At 42.1% G+C, this 19830-nt stretch overlaps 1 protein-coding gene across 3 annotated transcripts in view; it reads left to right on the plus strand.

Moving 5' to 3' along the window:
* Positions 1 to 19624, plus strand: part of lnx1 (ligand of numb-protein X 1) — a 47827-nt gene extending 28203 nt beyond the window's left edge. For 2 of the 3 annotated variants that reach the window (XM_084722782.1, XM_084722784.1), the window contains 9 exons: positions 2862 to 3115; positions 5892 to 6047; positions 8524 to 8732; positions 9439 to 9867; positions 11817 to 11951; positions 14481 to 14658; positions 16259 to 16505; positions 17191 to 17349; positions 18620 to 19624. In XM_084722782.1, the coding sequence (XP_084578908.1) occupies positions 2862 to 3115; positions 5892 to 6047; positions 8524 to 8732; positions 9439 to 9867; positions 11817 to 11951; positions 14481 to 14658; positions 16259 to 16505; positions 17191 to 17349; positions 18620 to 18755 (1903 nt within the window). In that variant the 3' untranslated portion in view covers positions 18756 to 19624. The remainder of the gene's footprint in view (positions 1 to 2861; positions 3116 to 5891; positions 6048 to 8523; positions 8733 to 9438; positions 9868 to 11816; positions 11952 to 14480; positions 14659 to 16258; positions 16506 to 17190; positions 17350 to 18619) is intronic. The other variant, XM_084722783.1, reaches the window with a different exon arrangement.
* The last annotated feature ends 206 nt before the right edge of the window (positions 19625 to 19830 follow it).

Raw genomic sequence — 19830 nt, forward strand, 5'->3', positions numbered from 1 at the left:
GCTACTATTTTTCTGTAAGACAGTTATGTGAGTACTAGTAGTATATTCAAGCAGCATACAGCTTTAATTCTTCTAATTGATAGTGAGTGACACGAGGAAAGCTTCTGCAGCGCTGCCCTCTCCTCTGCTGTTGATTGAAATATTGCTCTATTCAACCACTTCACTCAGATAAGTGGTATGTTGGTGCACAGACATGCTTGATAGCATTCAATTTACTAACTGAATGAATAAGGATAACTCACAGTGGTACTGCCCACACACAGGTAAACAGATACACACGCACGCACTGTATCTCCGTGTTATGTCAGAGTGGGATCAATAGGTACTTCAGCTTTGTGTAACGCTGTGCCTCACAGTGAGTGTCGTGGCTACAAGTGAGATATAGAACCCACTTCAGGATGAAATGATTTTCCCTGTGAAATATAGACAGAGTGCATGACCCACTCTGACAGCTCTGTTATTGAGACAAAATGCTGCCTCTAGTGATGTGCTGCCCCGAGGGGGGTAATGGCCTCCCGGGCTCAAATGGCTCACCAGCATGTAATCTTGTCTCTTTTGTGTCTCCGCAATCACGGCCACCATTTTACCTCGTTTTTTTCTTAACCCCTCCTTTTGGTGTAATATCCTGCACGTAAGATCCAGCGAGTGCCCGGCCTGTCTTACCGCACAGGAGAATGGATGCCGCTCCTCTTGTTTTTTCTGAGCTACTGTTGGAAGTGGAGCCTGGGTTTGATCCAGCTCATTAAAACCCAGTTAATGTTTGTGCTGATGGCTCCGCAGAGACAGCCAGAGAGACAAGCCAGTGTTATTCCTGCTTCTGATGAAGCGTCAGCTCAAAGCCTTTATGGCTTACAGATGGAGAGAAATTCTCCAACAATACAACACCCTACTCTGCAGGGATATCTTTAATTCACACACAAACATTCCCAATTTAATAATGCCAGTGTGAAAAGCCTTTTATGGCGTGCAGCGTAATATGTGCATGAGTGTGTACGTGGGTGCGTATCCGTGTAAGTGTGTATGACAGAGGGAGACTGTAAATGTGTTGTTGTGGTTGTGGTGTTGTTGACAGCGAGGAGACATCTGGAACTTAGGAATTAGATTTGTTTTTGAGAAAAACAACATTGAGACGATCTCTGTTTTATATTCAAATGCTGTGTCAGTTACCCACCCTCTCTGCTCTCTAACGGGTGTTTTCTTACATTTGTATTCAATCATCTGTCAGTGATGCTCACGCTCGCAGTCACAGAGAGAACCCATCCTACATGTGATTACAGATACTGTCACAGACACGGTGTGCAGCCGGCACAGATGGGTATTTTCTTTATTTCTTTATGAGAGTAAATATGACATTTCTGGTACATTCTCAGTGAGGTGCTGCATAAATTTCAGGTGAGAGTACCAGGAAATATATTCTGCCACAGCATCTGTTTTTGTGGCGTGTTGTACAGGCTGTGTGGTATCTTGGCGAGGTGCTGTTTGAGTGCTGCGGTCAGATAAGCCGTCTTTGTGTGAGGCAGTCCCAAAGCAGGAGATAGAGGTCAGCCTGCAGAAAGCCTCAGGTGGTGATCCTCTAGGAAGAAGAAAATCTTAAAAATTTGTTGTCACTTGCAGTTGTCATTATTCAAATTGCATAACATTTATTCACAACTATGAATACAGAAAAGAGGTTTATATAAGAGTTTTTTCCTGTTATACTGACACTAAATACCTGGTTGTTTCTGGTGAGGACCTCTTCCATGGAAATTGCTGCAAATGGTCTGCAATTCAAATGCTGTCTAGTTTAGAAAAGCTAACATTACCACCACATTCAACTAGAACAGCAGTTTCTTTCTGCTTTGACATCATGGATGCACTCTAATCTTATATATTGCATATTGAGTCTGATCTCATCATAATGCTGGAGCACTGTGTAGGGTGGACCCTCTGATTAGGAAATTTATGCAATTGCCATAAGGTCACTGAACACAGAACATCCCTCTTGCTTTCAAGTGTGTTCTGTATGTCACCAGACTCCCCCCTTTACACGCAATTGTTTTTGAACATTTGTTGCACGTCTCGGACAGTGTTGGATTCTTTTGGAGTGAAATACAGCTACACTTTAGACCTTTTAGCCTGGAATTTTAACCATGTTTAAGGTGGGCTAACATCACATGGCGAGAGTTATGCTGTAATATTAATTAGCGATGATATGCGGTGATGCTTGTGTTGTCTATAACATCCGCACCAGAGGACGACTGTGTCAACAAACAGTTCAAGTGGCACCAAAATTTGCATTGCAAGTAGTTTCAGTATCCAAACCTAGTGATGATAAGTGATGCTGTTTATTGCAGAATTACAGAATTCAAACATCTTTTGTCATAGGGGTAAGCAATATGACCCTTAAATAATACTACAATATTTTTGGATGTTCTACAGTAACTAAAAATCCTGAAAAATATTTTGGTTTAGAAGTCACAATAGCTGTTGAGCTCCCTTCACTGGATTTTTGTCTCTCCTTGTACTTGCCCAGGTGCTTCTGCTGGAGGTGGTGAAATTAGTTTGTTATATTGCCTGCTTTTGTTATTACAGCCTTCTTGCACTTATATTACTGTGGTTTGTTGTACATCTGATCTTTTGTAACCAAACCACCTCCACACTACTGAAGTCGCTCCCCATTTTGGAACAAACTGCTCAACCATGGACCTTGTAGCAATGTTACTTTAACTTTCTACACGTCACTTTGTTGCTGTGTGCAGTGTGTGATGTCATTCTATAAAGAAGACATAATATTATCATATATCATGAACTATGGCATCATCATGCATCATGCCAATTGTGCTGTCTGAGTTTGGGACTGACCTTCTGACCCCTGTGTGCAGGTGTAAAGGGGCCTCTCACTATGGGCTCTCAGCAGACAGGAAGCGACGCTCGCAGGAGGGTGAATGCACCGACAGCACGTCAGAACTCACCATTGCCACGCTGCCCAACGATGGCCCCACCTCCGCTGCTGTGGCCCTCCTCTCAGACGAACCCGGCCTGGTCAACCCCGCCTTCGACCCCAGCATGGAGGACAACAGCCAGTCAGGCAGCACAACCAGCCTGGCCGCCCGCAGCAGCACCAAGAAGAGTGAGTGTGAGTGGGCGAACGGATGTTTGTGTTTGTCTGTGGTCATGTTCAGTCCTGCATGACGTTACCCTGAAGTTACCCGACGAGAGGGAGGGAACTGGGGGGAGTGTTTGCCAGAATGACAGATTGAAAATCAATAGCAAGCAGAAAGCTATCTAGTCACAGTTACACAGTCTCCCAGTCAAAACCAGATGCCAGTGGTCTGTATGTTCAAATACACATTTACACCTGGAGACTTATAACCAAGTGCGCATTCAACCTCGAATACAGTCTTTGTTCTCTCTAATGGCCTCTGATAGAAATCCTATCAGCCAATTAGTCATTCTGCCTTGTTTTTTTTTTCACCAATCCATAAAATCTCTCTTTGTGGAAAACAGTCGAGAAACAGAGAGAAAGTCACGGAGAGGGCAGGTACATTATGCAGTCAAGGAGAAATGGAAGGAGAGCTAGGTTAAATATAGCTGATGCAAGTGTGTGTTAATGCCCAATGACGTGAACACCCCTCTCACTCCATTTCTCCCACCTGTGAAACCAGGAAGCAGTCACGAGTGTTCTTCTCTGCCCGTCCGTCCCACTCCCCCCCTCCACCCCCCCCTAACGCGAGTGTACACAGGCAGTGGGGACACCAAATGACGCTGCACCAGCACTTTAGGCCCGGCCGGCTGAGCGCCCACCACCACCACGAGCGCCACTACTGCTGAACAAGCTGTCAGCTCCAGAAGCGGCTGGCGCTTTTAAAGAATAATGTGGCTGTCAGGAGCCCTCGCATCTCCCCAAGCCTGCAGAGGGAGGGAGGGAGGGAGGGAGGGGCGCTGCAGAGGCTCGCTGCCCCGTGCTCGGTGCAGCCAGGCTGGGCCTGCTGCCTCCTGTAACCTGCCTGTCTTCTTCTAAGAAAAGCAAAGTACCAGACAACACTCTCTCAGGGAGGGTCTCTCCTGGATGTGGTCACTAGAGTCCACAGTGTGTTATATCACTGCTGTAGTTACGCAACCATGTGTCTACACTCAGCACAGATTTGGATTATTAATTAAAGAGCCACTGGTTGAAAGCACTTCCTCCATCCACAAAAAGATGCAGTATTCAAGTTTGTTGAAAGAAGCTCAACAAACAAACTTTGGAAGAAAAGGATAGACTGGAGGCAAAAAACTCTCTTCATTCCTTTCAGTGAAACCACTGCAGTGACACAGTGGTTGTCCCAGTATGGACGGCTCCAGAAAAAAAAACAAAAAAAAAAACAAGGTTGCCCAGCTCATTTTTGCCTGAAAGGTGCACTGTGTTTTCTTGCAAGCAAAGTTATGCTTGCATTTAGAGTTTTTCATTAAAACACACTAGTCTCCTTCCTGAAAAAAAACATTTGCAGACCAGATTTTTTAAAAATATTTTTCAGTTATGCATTGTTAACATTTGTGTTTAGTAGTGATCCAATGCTCTGGATTATATCAGTGCAGGTACTGACCTTATGAAGTAGACAGTGTATCGGCCATGACATGACCAATCCACATTCTTTGTCATTATGATTATTATCCTTCACTGTTTCCACTATCAGTTACAACTAAATTGATTAAGTCTGGACAAGTTGCTGACTCATGTTACCTTAAATAAAATTATTAAAATTATATTAGTGAGTAAGGTATCCTTAGGAGGTGGGACCAAGTCATTGTTTTGCAAGTCAAGAGTCCCAAGTCCTGAGTCCCAAGTCTTAAGTCAAGTCCTGAATCAAGACCAAAGTCCCAAACAAATCAAAATGCCCTTTCACCAAATGTAATGCTGTTTTGACAAGTTACCATTCTTTGTTCAACTTCAAATGTCAAATTAAGTTGGAAGTTGTCGCTTCTCCATCAATAATTTTCAACCTGCATGTTTTGCATACACTTATTTGTTGTTTGTTAACCACCAAATGGTTTTTGTAAGAGAACTAAATTACCTCTGGTATCATGTCCTACAACTTGATTGGATGCTGCTGGGTTGGTTCAAACAAAGTTGATCTGGGAAATTAAGTGTAGACTTTCTGAGAATCAATAATGTTAATTCTGCAAATGAGGGGAAATGAACTACATTATGGCAAACATTTTTAAATAACACTTTTTGATCTTTGAGCTTGGAGGAAGTAAGAGTCAAAAGGCTCAAGTCCAAGTGAAGTCACGAGTCACTGGTGTTAAATCACTGTCAAGGTGCAAGTCAAGTTGTGAGTTGAGTTTAAAGACATTGAATTTGTAACTCGAGTCTGAGTCATGTGATACACTATTTTTAGATATTGGAATTGTATCAGGAATAGTGTGAAACTGGTGGCAGGAATATGAAATCTGTTACACATGCACATCTTTGCATTACAAGGACCCACTCAGAAAAACATTGTTCTGTACTACTAGAGATCAAACACTCTGTACTTTTAATACACCACACTGGCCAATCAGATACTTAATGAAAAGCATGAAGCTCTACTGTTTATCTCACTATCACCCAGAAAGAGAAAGGAAAAGTATTTTCTGAAAACTAACCACAGTTCAAAGGACTTGTTTCGTGGTATTATAAAGAACTGAGCACTGTTTCGGCATCTGGTAAACCTTGAAGATTGTGTTGTTACGATTCAAACTGGACCTCCTCTGGATCATTCAGGTATTTTAGCTTCTCACCAGTCACACTGGCAACGCACCAACACAGATCTCAAGCAGCCGGCAGGAGAAATGTGATTGGCTGTGAGGAGGCAGATTCAGACATGTCTGGGCATGTTGAGTGTGAGGTAATCTATAAAGTGCCTCTCTTTCTCCCTTCTCCTCTGCAGTCAGAAACTTTGACCGGTCATCAGTGAGGAGCCGCTCCTTCAGGAGATTGAACCGGGCATTCAGTGTCCTACGGAGGACCAAGAGTGGCAACGCAGTGAGCAATGAGACATCTGAGGAGAGAGACAATGCCAGGAATTCCAGTGTGCCGCAGGAAGGTACTGATCACAACCTGCACGTTGTCTTCGCTCCTATGATGTGCATATTTTCGTGCATGTTGTGTTGTGTCTTGATTGTATTATGTCACTGCTGCATTTGCACTTTGTGATTCCCTGAAGAGGGCTCCAGAGAGAGAACTCAATGTGTGTCCGTGTCTCGAAATGTGTGTATTTGTGATGTTCCCTCAGCTGTAGGAGGAGGGTGACACGGCTGGGAGTCCTCAGTGTAACAGTAGCATATGTTTCTTTAATAATTCAGCTGCAGATTACATAAGTCCACTGGTGCATCATTTGGAGACGAATCAGGAGGGAGAGTGGTAGCCTGAGGCACTTAGGACAGGGGTGGGATATGAGAGGTCACTGCAGCCGAGGCTGCTGACGTCCTTCTCCACCTCTTCTCCTCCTCTATCTCATTCTCCTCTCCTTCTTAATCTCCTTCTCTGCTAACCCTGCATCCCCTCCTCCTCTCCTTCCTACTCCAACACATCCAGGGTCAACAGGTTTGCACCAACTTGATGGAGCAGTCCCCGGAGAGTGCGCAGTTCTTGACATGGTAGATCCACAAGATGTTAGGTGGTAACGAAAATGTGCTTCAGAGTTATTTAATGTGATATCCCCAGCCGCACACTCATGATGGTTAAGTTGAGGAAATACAGTCAGCCAGAGAGCATAACACTGAAGTAGAACTGCAGCGTGATGGGAAGAAGAGAATGGATGTGGTATTGCGTAAGAATGAAGGATGACGAATGATCAGGGACTAGATTATTCTCTGAGGCCATCACCGAGGAGGCTGAGAGAATAGATTAAATATTCATTGCCTGCCGCTGGAGAGACAAAGATAGACGGAGGGGATGGAAGACTAAAGAAGAGATGGATCCATACAGAACAAATGGAGGGGGAAGAGAGGATACCGAAAAAGACAGTGGAGATACGGAAACAAATAAAAGCAGGTCCCCATGGATGGAGGAATGGGATGAAGAAAGAGAGACAGTGGTTGAAAGGGTGTGCGATGGGAGAAGGAAGGGTTACATAATGGCTGCAGGTCTGTGTGTTAATGTGGTCTCCACCCTGGAAGCAATCTGCTGCGATAACGACAAAATATTGACTTTGGAACGGAGAAAGTGCAGCGTGAGTAGAACGAACGACTGAGGGTACGGAGCCGTGGAGGAAGACGGTCCACTGAGAAGGGATAAGGAGAGTGAGACATTTTTCATAAGCAGAGAAAAGGAAATGCGATGAGAAATACATCTTCTCTGTCATTTATTGGCCAAGGCTGTTGGCCAAAATAGTCACAAAAGATCCCCACCCACCTCCACACGGCCCAGTCCAAGATGTGTCATTCTGCTGTTGAGTGTAATTCACCACTGGGCATGAGGGGAGGGAGCCTGCACAAGGGAATGAGATGAAAAACTAGCAGACGAGTACATATTTTTCAGAAATGTTAAATGGTTTCAATGCATAAAAATCTTACTATTTAGCCAAGTAAAATTCTGCATTTATTATTAAGGGAGAATCCTGTATGTTGAGATGCAACAAATGTTACAAATTCCAAATTAAAGGAACAGTTCGATTTAAAATCATAAATACATTAGTTAGTTAATAGAATATATATTTTAAAAAAGGGATCAATTCAGAACAGAATTAATTATTCATCTACCCATGGACAAGAAGTGACAACACAACCGAGGATGATGCCATTTATATTTACATTCAGCGCTGTCACAAGCACGAGCCTCTCATCCATGGGTTGATGCACGCTCTGAAAATAGTTCCTTGCTTTCACAAGAATTATCCTGAATAACCAGGTCATAATTTCTGGAACATGTCATCTAGTTCCATTATTTTCAAGGGAAGGCAGCTGGTATCTCCACAACTTTGCAGCTCACACCAAAACAACCTATATGGAGAAATAAGAGTGAGAGGAAAAATATGTATTTTTGATTTTGTGAACTGTCCCTTTAAAATTTCTACTTTTTATTGTTACACCTATTGTGAAAACCTTGAGTTCTTTTACTTCTTTCAAGAAGACTAGAAGATAAATACCCTCTTGGCTTAACATCCTTCCCCGTGCAAAGGTTGGAATACATGTGTATTCTTGTGCATTTGTACTATAACAGTACTTGCATCCCCGCCCATGTAATAACTTTGTGGAAATTTGAAATCGAGGGTTTTCCCAAGCATACTTGCTACAGATGTATGTGACTAATGATACAAACATCGAGCAAGACGATCAGCCAAGTCAATTTTCCCTCTTGGCTTGTACAAGTTTGTTTTAGTAACCTGAGGGAGTAGAGACAGCTGGTTCCACTGCTGAACCTCTCCACCACCAAGCTCTTCCACTCTTTCTCCCTCTGTTTTTTTCCCACTTCCTCTCCTGTTTTATTTGGCTCTTTGTCAAACTTGGTTTTTCTTGTTGTTGTACAGTAAAATTCAGAACTCAACTCAGCCCTTTTCTCTTCTGTACCCCTTTCCTCAGTACTGGCTCTTCCTCAACTGCATCACCTGATCCCTGATGGTGAACTCACCAGTATTAAGATCACGCGGGTTGACCCTTCAGAGCCGCTGGCCATCAGCATTGTTGGCGGCAATGAGACTCCCCTGGTTCGCATCCTCATCCAGGACATCTACAGAGAAGGTGTCATTGCACGGGATGGACGCTTGCTGCCTGGGGACATGATCCTGAAGGTATCACAGTCAAAATTTGTTTTCATAAATTTTGAAGAAGCAAGCCCATTTCCTAATTTAAAGGGACAGTTAAGCCCCAAATAAAACACATACACATTTATCCATCTGGATCAGGGGTGCCCAACCTTTTTCTGATCGAGAGCCAAAACTAAAACCTAATTATGGACTAAAAGCAAACACGTACTGCAAAATGGTACTAAGTGCTGAGTTCCCTTTATTGACTGACATTGTTCCACTCTTGTGTATCACTCTGCCTACTATGATAAGATTTTATATAGCATTTTTTACTTACATATAAACAGTTATTTATATCATATATTTTTTTCCAATTAATTTTTTGTTGGTTTTTTGTTGCCAAATCAAATCTCATACTTGGCATGTGGTGCTCAAAGTGCCAAAAAATACAATTGAAAAAAGAGCAGTGAGCAGTTCCCTGTATGAACTACGTTCTTTTTGCCATAGAAGAAACTACATAGAAAATAGTTCATACATGAAACTTCTCAACTGCTCTGACCTCTGGATTATTTTGAGTTCTGAGTCATGATTTTTGGAAAGAAGGCAGACATCTCTACAGCTCTGACAACTTGGTACCTCACACCAAAACAATCTACATGGATAAACAGCACTACAGGCCCAAGGCAAAATGTGTATTATTGATTTGGGGGTGAGCCATCCCATTAAACTGCATCTCTATTGCACTTTTCAGGTAAATGGCATTGACATCAGCAATGTACCCCACTGCTATGCCGTGGCGACCCTCAAACAGCCCTGCCAGCTCCTCCGACTAACTGTCCTCAGAGAACAACGCCATCGCTACCGCTCACATTCACACAGTCACCCGCACGGCCACGGGCATGGGCACGATGTCGCTGGGGGCCACCCGTCTCACGGCCTACCCCACCATCCCTTGAGGGATGACAGCATCCACGTGGTCCTGAATAAAACCACTCCAGACGAACAGCTGGGCATTAAGCTAGTGAGGCGGCCAGAGGAGCACGGAGTCTACATCTTTCACCTGCTGGAGGGTGGCCTAGCAGCACGTGATGGACAGTTGTGTGTTGGTGACCGTGTGCTGGCCATCAACGGGCACGATCTACGTTACGGAGCACCGGAACATGCTGCTCTGCTTATCCAGGTCAGTCTGCAGCTCTTTCGTTAAACAAATTGATTTAACATTTTGTAGAAAGCTCATAGTTGTGACGGTCAAATGAGTCCACATGTTGTTATCGACCATAAACAACCGTGTTCTGCTCGCGGGTCCCTGAGGTATTAAAGATAATTGTGGTGATTCAGGCTAATTGTGTTGTGCTGTGCTGTTGTGTCTGCACTCACTGCAGTTAATAGTATTTAATTGTGGTGATTCCCTGATGGACCGGGCCATGCGGCTGCCTCTGGTTCCTGGTTGATGCCAGTCAATGGTGGTGTGTTTGTGGTTAATCGTTGTTAATTGCGGTGTGTTTGCAGCCGACTGTGCAGGGTCTGTGCGCCCAGAGTTCCTGTCCGAGCAGTCTGACTGGCTCTTCTGGGTCTCTGTGGAGCCAACATGGCCTCTCAGAGCAGGCACTTTCTGTCAGAGATTAAGAACTGGCAGGGAAGAAATTAAATTAGTCCAATTAAGGCAATAATGGGCTGGACTGGCTAATTCAGGAGTCAGCTCAGCGCTACAGAGACCGGGGGAAATCTCAGAGGAATGACAGAGCAGGGGGAGAGGGAAGCAGCCAGCCTGTCTGCGTGTCTCTTGGACCACTTGCATGCAAATGTGTGAATGAGTGAAGCCGGACTGGCAGTTCAGTCGCAAGAGTTTGAGTCACAGAGGGAAGAGACTTCAATAGATTGCTACTCAGTGTCAGTGAATTTAAACTATGACTGACTATGGTTTTCCCGCCATTTTCTCCTTTAAAGCTGCAGACGGCAATTTGAATATAGACAATGAAAAATGAATTGAATCATGCTGCTAAGCTGTTTGTTTGATTCAGACTGTGTCCAGTTAAATAAATAAACATAGCAACAACATAGGAACCCCCAATTAAGTATTGTTAGTGACATGCAACAATCAATTGTTATGTCGATCAAAAAAAAAAAAAAAGAAAAACTAATATTGACTGCTGTGGCTTTAAGGGCTAGTCCTCCAAACTGAAATAAAAAACAACAACAACATATTTTGTCTCTATTTGATCACAGCACTGAAATAATTACCTTTTAAATGTAATATTTCAAAGCAGTGAGCATCAGTAATGATCAATGAGAAGACTGATAGAACTTTCATATCTATCCATTAAACATAAGGGTGCAGCAGCTGCTTAGCTTAGAATTAAGACTGAAAAAAGGGAAACAGCGAGTCTGCCTTTGTGTGAAGGTAACAAAAATCAACTAACCAGCACATCTAAAGGTCAGTAATAAACACAATATATCTTCTTTGTTCTGCACAAACCCAAAGTGGAAAAGCAACAATTCACTGTTTAACATGTGATTGTGTTCCAAACTATTTCTACCTGTCTGCTAATGTCTAAATACACAGACGTGTATATATTTTGTTGAATTGTGTACTTTCATTATCCTAAATGTTTCCAACAATGTTCAGATGCAGAGAAAACCATAACACTGTGTTTCCCGCTAGCTGTTGCTAGTTGTTATCATATACTCCAGAGGGTGAGGAAGGAAGTTGGCGTTCATGACTAAACATAATGTAAATACTCAGCAGATAGATTGTCATCAGATATGGTGGTTGTTAAAAAAGTGAAGATATTAACTCCCATCTACTCCCAACTACTTCATGACGTCATCAAACTACATCTTTTGTTATTGTTTTAATGTGAGAGAGACCCCTAGAGGCACAGCTTACATATTGTGCCTTTAATTACAGGTGGTGGTAGGCACATTATACCATTTGATAAATCCAGGCTAGCTGTTTCCAGTCTTTGTGCTAAGCTAAGATAACAAGCTGTTGGCTATAGCCTTAAATTTAACACAGACAGACATGAGAGTGATATCAGTCTCCTCAAGTTTTCTTTAAAAAAACATCTGTTGCCTTGTTATCATTTGCAACTCATGTATAAAATTCATGTTATCTGTTATATTCTCCAGGCAAGCGAGGAGGGTGTCCACTTCATAGTGTCCCGCCAGATCTGCCTACCTACCCCAGACATCTTACAAGAAGCCCCATGGGGCATGGACGGTCCCCCACCATATTCCCCTGTGGATATAGAACAAACACTACTGGTGAGCAGCACACACACAAACACATGCACACGAGACAAGAACAGCACCAATACACAGAGAGGAGCTTTGTTCCGCTGTCTCCCCTTTCCATGATAAATATTCCCTTTCAGGTGCAAATGATCCATGGAGGTATTATTCTCCCATCAAAGCTGAGCATGTCATTTAAGCAGTACGGCAGGCAGTCTTCCCCTCTCAGAAAATTGTTGCATCCACATCAGCCATTTTTTTTTCTCCCACCACACAGAAAACAGTCACGCCTCAGGTTTTAGACCTCCACCATTCTTCCCTGAGAGATTTCTCCCAGTTTCTTACTGGACCCTGGGACAGTGTTCCCGGGTTTGTTCAAGGTTTTCCAGCCTGATAATTGATCAAAATCCCCCCAAATTTATTAAAGCTGGCCAAATATGGCCAATAATGACCATCAGAATTGAATTAATTTATAAGCAGTAGCAACAGTATTGTGTTCATCACATTTTTTCAATATTTCTATTTCTGCCCTCTGCCTTAAAAAACAAAGAATAAAGACAAAGGGACAGCACAGATATCAAACTGTAAACTGTAACAAGCCTTGACAGTATGCCAAATTAAAGTGTACCCTTCAAACGCACACACAAAGAGGGAGAACTGTGTATAGAGAAAGATCAGGAGAAGGAGAAAAGAAGACACACACAATCCCATGCAATCAAAAAAACAAACAAATAATGATGTTGTAATGTGAACAGCGTAAAGGGTTCTGTGCCAGTGAATATAAAGATTTGAAAAAAACACTACAGCTTGTTTGTGTTTCCAGGGTAAGCTGCGGGTGGTTGGTAATCATGACAACTCATATCTCCTCTCAACAGAATGAATAAAAAATATGTCAAGTTGTGCACTGGGTGTTTGCATAACTAAGCAACATGATTTATGAATATATTTTTAATACACTGACATTGTTAATGTATTTAAAAGCTAAACCAACTCAAATCCTGTCCACCTAAAGCCTATTTTATCCCACACAATGCAACCAGAAACCACTCAGCTGACCCTGTCTTGCCCCTTTTCATTGCGTGCTTCAAAACTTTCTCCTTTCCTGTTTTGGGTACTTTGACATGCTGTATGCTAGGCTTGTCTATGTTGAAAAGAAGCCAGCTTTGAAGATGGTTAACATGTTTCTGAATTACCCGTAAATGTGACATATTCATTTTAGATTAGCTAATGTTAGCACCAGCTAATTAGCTCACTAATGTACATGAGTCATTAGCTAGATACTATGCTAGTAATTTGTTAACATTACCTAACAAGTTAGCTGGCTTTTTGCTTGCATTAGCTAACAAGTTAGGTAGTTACCACATATGTTGCTTTTACAGGAAAAGGAGAAAGTTGACCAAGGTGCTGAGTTCAGTTGGGTGGAAAAGCGCTCAATGTGTGTGTGTGACAATATGCAAAACAAAACAAATCAAAAAAGCAATATCGTTCCTTTTTTTTCTGTATATTCTTACCTCGTCATGAAGGTGTGTTATTTATGTACTATATTTACACACATAGTACATCATGCAGTATTATACAGTACTACAATCCACACAACCTAGAGTGTATTATGTAGGTATGGACAGTATTCACACAGCTATAGCAAGTGCGGTGCCCTGGGGTCAGTCATGTGACCACGACTGATCTCCTCCTGTGAGCGCAGCAGAAATGTGTGAATGCAGCACATTAGCGAAGCAGCACAAGTTCCATCCCATCAACCTCAATGTGTCCATGTGTTATTCATAACTACTCTGCTCCCTCCCACTCTTCCCCGTCTGACACACAAACACACTCGCCATAAATAAAATGTCACGCACTTGATCCCACACACAGCCTCATTCACCAAACCAAATCGCACATCACGACGCCTATGAATAAATCAGCGGCTCTGTATCCAGCGTGGACATGAAATGAGAAGGCACTTGAGCTGCTTGATGTCCCATCTTAATAACCGCCATATATTATACATTACCAGTTATGCTAATGAGGTCATCCATTAATTAGCAACTATGTCTATGTCACTGGACTCTTGTTCCCATAGCACATCATGGGTGGTGTTCATAAGACTTCTCCTACCATTAAGGGGCTATCGCAAGTCCCAGAGAAAACACTCCTTATTAATATGCAAATGTGCAGCTCTAAAATCCAATTAGATTATGTAGTGTATAGAAGGTGCCCTTGGTGTAACAATTAGGTTCATATCATGTTTGTTCTTGAGTTATTGTGTTTATAAAAATGTGAAGAGACAAAGAAAGACGCCACAGTGACAACGTCAAGTATGAATGTCTTGTGTGTATTTGTATCTCCTACCAGCAGTGGAACTAGGGCTGTGACAGTATAGATTTTTTTCTAACTGTCACAAAAAAGCAAATATTGGAATTTTGGTTCACCAAGACTGGCCAAATAATTATGCTTAAAAGGACTTTATTGAAGGATGCTCCTTTAAGGATTGGGGCAAGAACAGCCTCCATTATTAAAGTATCCTTCATTGAAACTTCTCTCTGTCTTCTGTCTCATGTGAAGGACTCTTGTCAGAAGCCTGCATGCTATGAGAAGACAGTCACTCTGACGAAGGAACCGTACGACTCCCTGGGCATGACGGTGGCGGGCGGCATGTCCAGCCGAGGGTGGGACCTCCCCATTTATGTCACAAACGTGGACGCTGACGGAGTGGTGGGACAGGAGGGCTCCATCCGCAAAGGTAATAAACTGCTAATGAATTCCTTGATGTCTCTTTCTATTACTTACCTGCACGCTCAATCTTCTAATTATAAGACTATAACTCACGTGTTTTATTACAAGGAACATCACGTTCAGCACTTTTGTGCAAATAATTACTCATTTAGTGGATGGAGTATTTGTTTCTTGAGGTCTACTGGAGCTCACATTATGGCAGACACACTGTCATGGATTTGGCTTTGATGATGAATACTTTGTATATAACAGACAGAGTGATTGATGAACACTTAAGATTCGTGTTTCATTATGAAGTTCATTCATCCAGCAGAAAAAAAATCTCAGTGCTGCTGCTGTGGTTCAGTGCTCTGCAAATTGGCTCTAACACACTTAAACAAAAACACAAACAAACATTAGCACAGCAGCACTGAGGACTTACTGTGTTCCAGAGGAGAATTTGTGGAGTACTTAATTATTTCGTTATATGAAGTCAGTCAGCTCTGAAATAGAGCAAAAACATGGAGCGGCACACAAATAAATGGATGTAATAGCAGCAATCTATAGCCTGTAACACAGTTAAAGGCATCGAAGTGAGAGATTTGAGCCCTGACTGCTGATTCCAGCATATCCATGTTACATTACGCTCAATCCCCCAGTAGCATTAAGTCTTTGCTGTAAAAATTTCATTATTTCAAGGCCACTGTCTTCACTAAGTGTTTGAGTTTTGATTCACACTCAAATGTTTATGTTTTGAAATAAAGTTTAAAAAAAGGGAAAAGTTTCCCAACCTATAATCTTTTGTTGAGATGCTTCACTTTTCTTCTTAAAAAATAAATCTTAAAAAAAACCTAAATCTGTGAATTTAAGAAACAAAATTTCAAAATTTGTTGAGTAAATGAAATAAAAGGAAAGAGAATAAAAGTCAATAATATTTTCAGTTGCAACCATTTCATTTTCAAGCATCCAGATAATGGCAATTAGGTTCACACCTCACTATGAACAACTTTTGAGAAACAAAATTTTTGTAGTTAATAAAACTTTAAGATTCAAGTTTATCCAAAGAAGAAAAGTAAATAATCTCAACAAACAATTATAGATTGGCAAAACTTAAAACATGAACATTTTTTTAAACCAACTGCCTTAAAATTTTGATTAATTACAAAATATATAATTATCATTTTCACATTTTTTGTGTCCATAAAAACAAAAGTAAATTCAGAGTGTTTGTTCTGTGCATGGTTCAAGGTGCACATTACTGTATTCATGTAAGACATGGCAGCAGCAGTCGTCTCTGCTTGTGTGGTTATGAAACATGTTTGTGTATTGTAATAGACTGTTCATTTGTATTTGCATATCTGCACAGGCCAAACGTGTCCTTTGAGTTGCTTACTAGCAAGCTGGACTGTGCCGTCTGTTTTTCTTTGGGACCACTTTCATCACTAGGAGGCTTTTTAGTGCACAGGTGGCGCTTGGTTTCCATCCCTTTGTGTTGCAGCAGGACGGTTGTTGAATATTAAACAGGCAGATGATGAGTCCCTGTCCTAAGAGGTGTGTTGAAAAGCATTTATCGGGGCACCAACTGTGTGCGGAGGATGAGCTGTGCTGTCTGCTTCTTCCCCCTGCAGGTGACATCTTGTTGAACGTGAACGGGGTGGACTTGACGGGGGTGACGCGAGGCGAAGCCGTGGCCAACTTGAAGAATACCTCCTCTCCCGTTGTGCTCAAGGTCTTGGAGATGCGTCCTCCGGAGGAAAGCCTGCAGGAGTGCACGCTGCCACCCTGTCTCACACCTTCACCCACAGACAGCACCAAGAGCCCGCTGCCCAATGACGATTACTCCCCGGTGTGGGTGTCATGGCTGCAGCTACCCAGGTCAGCACCCCTTGATGTCTCTGTTTCCACTCCATATACATTTTTCGGCTTTCTCCACTCCTTTTTTCTCTGAGCCCAGTATAATTTACACCCCCCACACTGGTCCCTGTGACCTTTGCCAGCTGGTGCCAACTGAAATGTTGACAGAGCCAGCTGGGGAGAGAGCGCTCATTATACTTTCAAACTAACTTTTCAGCTTAAATATTCACTACTGTTAGGTCAGTGGAACTTCTGAGAATGAGAAACTTTACCTCAAATTACAACGTATGAGTTTATCTTACTGCAATGAGTTGTCAGGAAGACAGCGGTGCTCTGACAGCAATAAACAACTGCTGCTGCTGCTTAAAGTGAAATAGAAATGTGTTTCTCTTCAAACAGTGAATTGATTAGGAGTCAAAACCAAGTACTGAGGCACCCTGGGAATGTAGTCTAGAGCAGTGGTGCAACTGAAAGGATTTGAATAAAATTTTTGCTCTGCTCTGGGCTATCTTTAGAAGACTGATACAGAGGGTCCCAACTATTCTCATTTTTTTTATATCTCTTGGGAGGAAAACTCACACCTTTGTTCAAACAGCAAGCCTGGCCTTTGTCTTATGAGTAAGACTGCTGCTGGATATACAGGGTATATAATTTAAAGATGCAGTTGAGAGATTAGTGTTTTTAATCTCTCTCTTGGCTCATGCAGGCATCTCTACTGCTGCAAAGACATTGTCCTGCGGCGAAGCACCTCGGGCAGCCTGGGCTTCAGTATCGTGGGAGGTCAGGAGGAGGTCAACTGCAATCAATCTTTTTTTATCCGCTCCATCGTGGAGGGGACACCAGCCTACAACGATGGCAGGATAAGGTATTCAGCCAGTGCACTGTACATTGCTGATTGCGACTCATGGACACATTTTAGACGAGCTTCAACACAACCTACAAAGATGTTATATTGGAAACTGCTTATAGTGATCACAGTAACTGCTTATAGATCAAAAAGATAACATTTCAATGAAAAATTATAAAAATGGGGAATAAACATATTCATAAATTAGCACTTACTTTATAACTTAACTATAGGAGGGTGCATGCTTTATCTGACTGTGAAAATCTGATGCTTTTACATCACACATGATGAAGAAAGGAGTCTTACTGATGAGACATACTCATGTAGGCTCCTATAGGAATTTACGGTGGGCTACACTGAAAACTAAAAATCTGATTTGATTGAAACAATTCTGAATCAGGGAGCCCTGCCCATAATCTGCTGCTGCCTCCATTTGCTACATGCACGTCAAAATCATGATGGGATAAAGAAAGCCATTTTCTCTCAATGAAAAACGTAGTCTCCTCAAAGTTTATGAGAAGCTGCCAAAAACAAGACAACGAGATGCAGCTGTGCTCCTCAGGCTACCCCGTCTAGTCTACTCAAACAACAAGAACCAATCTGCTAGTGATGTACACAGAAAAGAAATGCACATGGCAAAACATGTGGAAAACACCTGTGGTTGAAACCACCCTTGTCAAGTGGATTGATAACGTCACATAATGCCCTCTTGAGTGGGTCACTGGTGAGAGAGAAGGCAGAAGAATTAGCAGCAGGGAGAGGGCAGTTTTTTTTGTTTTAAAAAAACTGCATGGGGATGTTGTTGAGGCTGACATGGTGTTTAAATAAATAAAGTAATTGATTAGCTGTCAACTATTAATCTAATTGCCAACTATTTTGATCAGTTAGTTATTTCTTAAGAAAAAATCTTAAATTGATTGCAGCTTACAGCAGCAACAGTAAACTCATGGTTTGTAGACAAAACATGGCTCATCCTGAGCTTTGGGAAACACTGATAGACATTTTTCACAATTTTCTGACAAGGTGCAGACAAAACAAGTTGTCAATTAATGGAGAAAATAACCAACAGATTAACTCACAATGAAAATAATTGTTCATTGCAGCCCTAAACAGCTGTATTGTATTTTGAGACAGTCAATAAAATTCAGTAAATTGTGAAGCTGTCCGTTTCACGACTTTATTAACTATACAAATATCACTATAAGCAGCTTCCACCGCATTACTTTTTAGATTTGTTTTAGTTTATATCCATCTAATAATTGCTTGGTGTCCATCTTGTTCTGTGTAGGTGTGGGGACATCTTGCTTGAGGTGAACGGGAAGAGCACATGGGGGATGACCCACACAGCGTTGGTGCGCCTTCTGAAGGAGCTTCGAGGCAGAATCACCCTGACCATCGTCTCCTGGCCGGGCAGCCTGCTGTAGCGGTGCACCACGACACTGAGCGCTGCTTCTTCTGTGGCAGAGCTTTTGACTGGCTGACCACCCTAAGCTTTGCTGTGTGGGAGAAGCTTAGACTAGTGCTGTAGCTGTGTGGATATCTCACTTCTGATGGACAGCTGAGACTTTGCCAGGAGTTTGGCGAAGGACAAACATGAGACTGGATTGTTACCAGAGGTTAACTTGCCCCTCCGTGAATGCTGAACTGGGAGGATCCAGGACTGAGCCAATTCTGACTAGGATGGTTTAGAGGATTTGGTCATTCTCTGGCACAGCACCCAGTGAGTGGGGTGGGTGGATCGAGAGGAGACACAACACGTTGCCAATTCCAGTAGTTATATATTAGGGTATGCGTTAAGTTGGACTCACATTTCTTTACTGTAAATGTTGGGTGTCTAAAAAAAGTACTGATCCAAGCACTTGTAATACGTTTCTTTTGTTTGTTTGTGGTATGGCCTTTAAATATAGGCTTCATTCTGTTTGTACTGACAGTGGTTGTCATCTTCATCCGTTGACCTGAGGACACGTTGCCAAGTAGTAGTCTGTGTTGAGGTTTATTTTTCTTTTATTTCAGAAGCTATGGCTAAATTATCAAACCACTGGCAATAAAAATATATGAAAAAATAAAGGATCAGTGTGTTCATAACATGTTAAAAAATAATATTTAATTAGGTGACATTGTGGAGGCCTTACTAATTTTCTTACTTTTAAGAAAAAAAAAACTGACTTGGTTTCTGTGTATCAGTGGGTGGTCTTGTGCCCGTCCACTGTGGTTCTGTCTGTCACGCTTCGGCCTGTGTAGTATATCTGATGGTACATTTGGTTAAATGATCAATAAAGTCATTTGAAAAAGAGAGCTGTGTGAGAAATCTCATACTGAAAAGCCTTTCTTCAACTCACAAAAACACTAAAAACTGATGCAACATAAACACTTTGTATACAACGCATACATAAAATTATCTTAAGTTTCTCTGATAAAATTCTAATGAAACACATTTTCTGACAAAACATGCAGTCAGATGCTACGGGGCGTTTCTTCTTATTAAATGGCTAACTGAAA

This window comes from Lutjanus erythropterus, chromosome 7 (genome assembly GCF_056507025.1).
Source record: "Lutjanus erythropterus isolate fLutEry1 chromosome 7, fLutEry1.hap2, whole genome shotgun sequence".
NCBI classification, from domain to species: Eukaryota; Metazoa; Chordata; class Actinopteri; order Lutjaniformes; family Lutjanidae; genus Lutjanus; species Lutjanus erythropterus.